Source organism: Bidens hawaiensis, unplaced genomic scaffold (assembly GCF_021521415.1).
Source record: "Bidens hawaiensis isolate Kalapana, Puna unplaced genomic scaffold, B.hawaiensis_p1.1 tig00038605_1, whole genome shotgun sequence".
Lineage (NCBI taxonomy): Eukaryota > Viridiplantae > Streptophyta > Magnoliopsida > Asterales > Asteraceae > Bidens > Bidens hawaiensis.
This window is the reverse complement of record NW_027496781.1, coordinates 34,050-41,151: the sequence shown is the minus strand read 5'-3', so window position 1 is coordinate 41,151 and position 7,102 is coordinate 34,050. Positions and strand designations below refer to the sequence as shown.

General features: G+C 35.9%; 1 protein-coding gene across 1 annotated transcript; it reads left to right on the top strand.

The window, feature by feature from the left end:
* Positions 1-238: 238 nt before the first annotated feature.
* On the top strand, positions 239-3,414 carry LOC143590471 (putative disease resistance RPP13-like protein 2). Its single transcript, XM_077070940.1, has 2 exons — positions 239-469; positions 740-3,414. Exons 1-2 carry the CDS (start codon positions 293-295, stop codon positions 3,392-3,394), a joined length of 2,832 nt encoding a protein of 943 aa, XP_076927055.1. The 5' UTR covers positions 239-292; the 3' UTR covers positions 3,395-3,414.
* The last annotated feature ends 3,688 nt before the right edge of the window (positions 3,415-7,102 follow it).

Genomic DNA, 7,102 nt, shown 5'->3' with positions numbered 1-7,102 from the left:
TGCTTTGGGTTGTTCATGAAATTTTCCACAAATCTTAACAAAGTCAATCCACACAAATATAACAAAAGTTCAAGGCAACTACCAACGAATTCAAATTAAAATTACCAACTTCAACTACATTCTCACCTTCCATGCAACTACGTGGAAAGTACATCAAACCCATCAGAATTGCAACCATAAATGCCCAATAAGTCATTTAGAATGTGAAGTAAATCACAATCCAGGTGAGGGGAAAAAAAAAGATAAAATTGTTGAAAAACTTGATCTTCTTCCATTGAACTTTTCTGTGTGAATGGAGGTAAAACCAGTAGTGGCGGTTGTGACACAGAAGTTGGCGGACACGTTGGATGAAGAATCAGTAGCAGATAACAAGGTGATTATTCTTCAACTGAAGGGTGTCCGGAACTCTCTCACGAAACTGAATAGCTTCTCAGATCAAAGGGAGAGCCATCTTCGTGTTCTTTATCAGGTTTGTTAGTATTTCATTTATCATTTATCTTAAGTTTATTGCTCAGTTATTATTCTACAACTGCCATGAATTATAGAACAATCATTGACGTTTTATCGTTGTCATTAGTTAGTTTTATTATTATTATTATTATAATTATTATTATTATTGTTATTGTTGTTGTTATTTATCCTTTTCATTTGTAATTTCAATATCTTGTCTTCAGTTATTCACATACACGAAAAAACTTAGTGGCTAATACCATTTTGTTCTTTGTTTTAACTCTTTAAGATTGAAGATGAAATCGAAAAGTTCACCTTCCAAGTTGCTGGACAGAGAAAGAGATTTGGATTCTTGATGAAACAAGCCTTCTTCTTCAACAATCTCAACTCATGCCGAAGGCTCAAACGCAAAATAAAGAAAATTCAAACCATCATTTCAACTTCCCCTCAAGATGCTAATCCTACTACTCCCAGTAGCCACAACACTTTATCACTGAAATCTCTTAGCGATCATAATGAAGATGAACAAGATGACGAACACGATGATGAAGATGAACACGATGATGAATATAACTTCAATGAGCTGCCACAAAGGAGTTCATCTGCAGTTTGGCCAATTGCAGAAATCCCGGATACCCCGAGTCCTAAACGGGCTTTGGCACGGTCATTGAGCACAATCCCACACCAGCAGGAGCATATGCAACCACGGAAGAAATTAACCTTCAGCTATTCTTACAAGGAAGACGAGATGAACATAGTCGGTTTCAACATTCAGTACCCAAAACATCAGTTGTCTTGCTTCTCTTACCAAGAAGAAGAAGCAGGCGTGTTTGGGCTGAATGATGATATCAAAAGCCTGGTGAGACGGCTAACTCATCAAACCAAAATGTTCATCCCGATTGTCAGTGAAGAAGGTTCTGGGAAGACCACGCTTGCTCGTGCGGTTTACAAGAATAGAAAGACGAAGGACCACTTTGAATTCCAGTCATGGATTTCGGTGACAGAGGAGTATACAGCAGACCGGATCAAATCCAACGTTTTAAAAAGTATGGATAAGATGAAGGGTAAGAGGTACCTGATTGTAGTTGACGGTGTTGGGAGTTATAGTGTTCTTCAAGATCTAAACGACGCATTCCCAGATGAGAAAAATGGAAGTAAAGTAATCTTCACGTCCCGTTCAATTCCAGAGAAGATGGAGTTTAATCCACATCTTATGAACAACTTAAATAATGAGGAAAGCTGGAAAATTTTTCTGAGCAAGGCGGGAAAGGAAAATAAAGTTGATCGAATCACAAGGTTCAAACATAAGATCTTAACCATATGCAACGGTTCGCCTCAAAACATCGTCCTAATGGCAGGCCTGCTCTCTAATAACAGAATAAGAAGATGGCCAGCTGTGATTGGCGATGCTCAATGCCCCGATGACGTTCTGAGAATATGTTACAACGACCTGAAAATCCACTTGAAGCTTTGCCTGTTATACCTGTCTATTTTCCCCAAAGATTATGACATCCCAGTAAGGCGGTTGCTCCGGCTATGGCTAGCCGAGGGATTTGTGAAGAGAAAACACAAAGACAGGTTTCCCGAGGATTTGGCACAAAAATGTTTTGAAAAACTGGTTGGTCGTAATATAATTCAAATAACCAAATTAAGATCCGACAACAGCCCAAGACGGTGCCGTTTAGTTTCGGTTTTTCACGGCTTTTTGTTACCAAAAGCAGAAGATATCAGTCTGTTCAACATCCAACGGAAATCAGAGAATTTGGAGGATGTAGCGGGTCCATTTGGTGTAAGACGCATAGTTCAACACATAAGCACCACAAGAGCGGTTGCCCGTCAGCAGACACAGGTTCAGGATCAGGTCCCGGTTAAACCGTCTCTTTTGAGGTCATACTTGTCATTTAACTTCCAACCAAAAGACATGTCAGAAAAGCAAGTGGGGATGGTTTTGGGTAGAATTATTAGAAGTGATTTTGCATTGTTGAGGGTGCTTGATCTTGAAGGAGTGTGCAAAACAAGCCTGCCCGATAAACTCGGTCACTTGCGCCTTTTGAGATACCTAGGACTGAGGTGGACTTTCTTGGAGAGTCTCCCAGAATCTGTGGGAGATCTATCGTATCTAGAAACCTTAGATGTAAAGCACACTCGTGTTGATAGTCTACCCGACTCCGTTTGGAAGCTTAAACGCCTTCGTCATCTCAATCTCAACAATATCCGGCTATCTATGCCGCCTAAAAGCTCTTCAAGTCTAGTAACCCTATGGGGACTGGTTTTAGATGAAAAGATATCCGTTACTCAAGGTTTGGGGAAGTTGGAAGAGCTACGAGAGCTGGGTGTTAAGTTTAGTTTAGACAAAAGTCAAAGTGTGTTGCTTGATTGGATTGTGAAGCTGGTCAAACTTCAGTCTTTGAGGTTGACCTCAGTCAATGGCATGGGTCAGCCTTCGGATCTAGTTTTGAAGCCGCTAACAAGCTTAAGCAAACTCTCTCATCTTAATCTTTACGGCTGGTTACAAAAACTACCTGCGCTCAATGAATTTCCACCAACTGTTAAGGTTCTTACATTGTCCCTTTCTAAGTTAGAAAAGGATCCTATGGAGACATTAGAACAGCTTCCTTGTCTCATCGTGTTGAGGTTGCTGGGGGGGTCGTTCAAGGGGTCGAGAATGGTTTGTCATCGAGGCGGGTTTAAGAAACTGGGAGTGTTGAAGTTGTGGAAACTGGAGAATTTGGAAGAGTGGGATGTGGAGGAAGAAGCAATGGAGATGCTTAAAGAAGTAGAGATTAGAAACTGTCATAAGCTGAGCAGCATCCCGTGTAGGATACTGCAGAAACAGAAGTGTCTGGAGGAATTAATATTAACAGGCATGTCTGATGAGTTTGTGGCCGGAATCAAGAAAAGAAAATCCAAGTACACATCTCTCACAATCAAGCAATCCACTTAATTAGGCTTCCTGTGAGTTCTTGAAATCTGCTTATTTCATGCACATGACCACCTAAATAATCAAAATCCCAAACTATAAAAAGCCATGCTTATTTAAAAAGTTACAATATTTGTTAATAATATAATCTTTGTATTCGGCACTTGACACTAATAATATAATCTTTGTATCCCAAAATAAACAGTACTTTTGTTAGACATAAGCAGTACCTTTAGACAAAGTGTTCCAGAGTGTAAAAATTAATCCATTTTGACCCGTTACCCGCATCACCTATCCGTTTTGCCAATCTCTGATTTTACTATTCAAAGGTAGATGAAGTGTTCTGATGCTCTTTCTTCTTTATGCAGCCCATGAAGCTCCAATCACAAGGAAGTTCTTCGGTTGTGTATACATCATCTTGATGATCTTGTATTATGTTATTTTTTTTCGTCCTATTTATATATGCTCCACTGTTTGTTAATATTTTGTATGCCTGAATGATAATATTTAGTTGTTTTCTTACCCATGCAAATTCTGGCATAAGGCGCATAATTGGTATAAAACTAATCACGTGAATACCTACACCCACAAGGGATGCAAATGGGCCTAGCTGCTCCTGAGCTACTCAAGCTCGGATTGATAAAAAAAACTCAAAACGATGCAAGCCTTTTTGAGAGCCCGAGCCTCAAATAAAGCTCGTTTAGTTATCGAGCCCAAACCTAAGCTCGAGCTTTGTATGGGAAGCTCGTTTAGGCTCATCAAGCCTTGTGTATGTTTTAGTTCGACCTCTTTTGGGCTTTTATATATTAATTTCACACTGCACAATCAAGCTCTAGCCAAGCTTTGGCTCGTTTAAGGTACCACACGAGCTCGAGTCGAGCTTAGGCTCATATAAGGTTTTTCTCAAAATATATTATAAAGCCAATTAAAAGCATATATAGTTAAATTAATAAATAATAAACGAGCTGATGGGTAGAACCATTAGCAATGAAGCATGCTTAATATCTTTTCAAGGCATAGGCTCCTCCCTAAATTAATGGGCATCTAAAAACCCTAACAAATTTGGATCAACAGACAGAGGAGATCTGCATTAGAATTATAAGATAAGTTATGAGGAAGCACAGATTATTAATTATCCTTCAAATTAGATATGCAATTGTAGATTTGAAATCCGATACTCATAACACACACAGAGAAAGAACTAACGGCGTCAAAGCGGAGAGAGAGAGTGCGTGTTCGTGGAAGGGAAGAAAGCAGCCCTTTGAATGAATTATTATTGTCGGGGTTCCCTCTCCCTTTTATTTCGGCCTCGTTTATCCGGGGGGTTCCGAGTGGCCGAGGCCGTCTACAAGACTTGTTAAAATTTTTTTGGGTCAAAGACAACGACGACAAAAAAAAAATGTTTTTAGTTAAGGCCCAACATTTTTTTTTCTACTTAAATTTTAAATAAGCTTAAATGGTTATGATTTGAAAACCAATAAAGATACAATTATTTAAAATTCATAGCACACAAAATTCATAGCACACAGACAACAGAGAAAAACAACTCACGACATCAAAGCGGAGAGAGAGATAGTGTGTTCATGGCGGTGTACGTTGCCACCGGCGAATTGAAGATGGGAATGTTAAGCATGTGTTGTATTTTTAGCTTCGACCAGATGCTCCGGAGATAATGGATTTATACATTAAGAAATTACAAAACAATACATATATCTATCTGTCTATCTATATAATTGCCTACTAACGCTCCCCTCCCCCCCCCCTGCCCAGCCGCACACACACCATATTGATTTAACCTTGTTTGAAACCATTTACCATTTATGTTATAACTAGTTTGAGACTCGTGTATTACACAGGGAATTAATGAAAATTATAATATTTAAACATTAAGCAAAATATAACCAATTACACAATTATCATATATCGTTAATACAATTACAACTTACATTAAAATTACAGGAATTAGAAAGCAAACATTACACTAGTATTTTACAAATACGAAAAAATTCCCTTGAACACTACATTTGGGGTTTTATTGATCAGATTACCTTGTTTATCAAGAATCAGAATCTTTACCCACACTTGCTTGTAACTCTTAACAAGGTGACGTATAGCTACCCATGTGAGAACATGGGTTCTTTCAAGTACAAACCAACCGTAGATAATGATTAACCTTGGCTTTTGTTTATGGCTGTCGCAAAACATACTGCAAAGGGAAACTTTCGTCTTTGAAACTTATATGCTATTTTGTTGTCTGTTGGAGTCAGTGGTGATCCATGGATCAAAACTCTATGTCCAATGTTAGTTCCATAAATAATTTTTGCTTCAACTACACGAGTACCTAAAGATATAATTTGTAGTCGAGTACCGCTACATAAGCCTTCTTTCGGGTTAAAATTTCTAAGAAGCATAACAGGAACACCAACTTTTAGCACAAGCTTGTGGTTTGGTAGTTCAGATATTCTTAGACCATTAAGCAGTTTAGGTGAGTATAAAGATGTATCAACCATGTCATTGATATATTCTGAACTACATATGGTATCTGAACTTAAGTACTTGACTTCATCACTTGGAAAAAACTTGAGCAAACTATCATTAATCTCATCAACAACTTCGTTTGTTTGTGCAAGTATGGCTCTATCCTGAAAGTAATGTTGGTTCTCGTAATTTTGTAGAATATCAGGATATACAAAGTCATAAAGTTTTGATATAGGAGCAACATAATCTTTTATAAATAGATCGTCAGGTATATCTATCGTTGCAACACCATCATTAGAGTTGTAAATATTTTTTACACGTAGAGTTGCAGCTATTCTTTTGATTTATTAGCTATTCTTCTTTTTGTAAACAAACATTTTCTTTTGATTTATCTTCTGGAGTTGCAACTATATATTTTTAATATCAAATATGAAAATAACAAATGATTTTCACCATTTCGTTGACTACTCTAATAAAGTTGTTGCAGTTTTAAATTAAATTGATTTAGTGTATAAGTATTTAAACAGCTAATAATCATTGATTGTAGCTTCCCATAGTTATCTTGAATAATTTTAGTAAAGTAATAATTTGTTAAATATGTTAATTTAAAATAGTTGATTGATTGATAAATCAAATAAATTTTCAATAATAATAGATTTGTGTAAACAGTATATATTTAGGAAAAATTGAAATATTTAAAAAGTTGTAAATCATTCATTTTAGAATTTCCTAATTATCATAAAAAATATTTAAAAAATTAGATATAAACATAACTATGTAAATTAGTAGCATTATATATGAGTCAAAAGCTAGCCCTCTTCTAAAAGTTAGATTAAATTTGATCTTAATTTACATTTATCCTACACAAAAAATTTTTAATCCTTAACCTCATAAAAGAAGGAAGCCGATATTAAAAATGGAGATGACATTTTAGATAATAAACTTAGCTTCTAGATTTGCAGCTATATATTTCTAATATCAAATATGAAAATAACATATGATTTTCACCATTTTGTTGACTACTCTAATTAAGTTGTTACAATTTTAAATTAAATTGATTTAGTGTATAAGTATTTAAATAGCTAATAATTCTTGATTTTATCTTTCCATAGTTATCTTGAATAAATTTAGTAAAGTAATATTTTATAAAATAAGCTAATTTAAAATAGCTGACTGATTGATAAATCAAATAATTTTTCAATAGTAACAGATTTGTGTAAATAGTATAAATTTAGGAAAGATTGAAATATTTAA

What these genes read in the sequence shown, in the direction of transcription:
- LOC143590471 (XM_077070940.1), top strand. Translation starts at nt 293, where the DNA reads ATGGAGGTAAAACCAGTAGTGGCGGTTGTGACACAGAAGTTGGCGGAC. An exon ending in ATCTTCGTGTTCTTTATCAG is followed by an intron (nt 470 to 739) that starts GTTTGTTAGTAT and finishes TAACTCTTTAAG; the next exon opens with ATTGAAGATGAAATCGAAAA.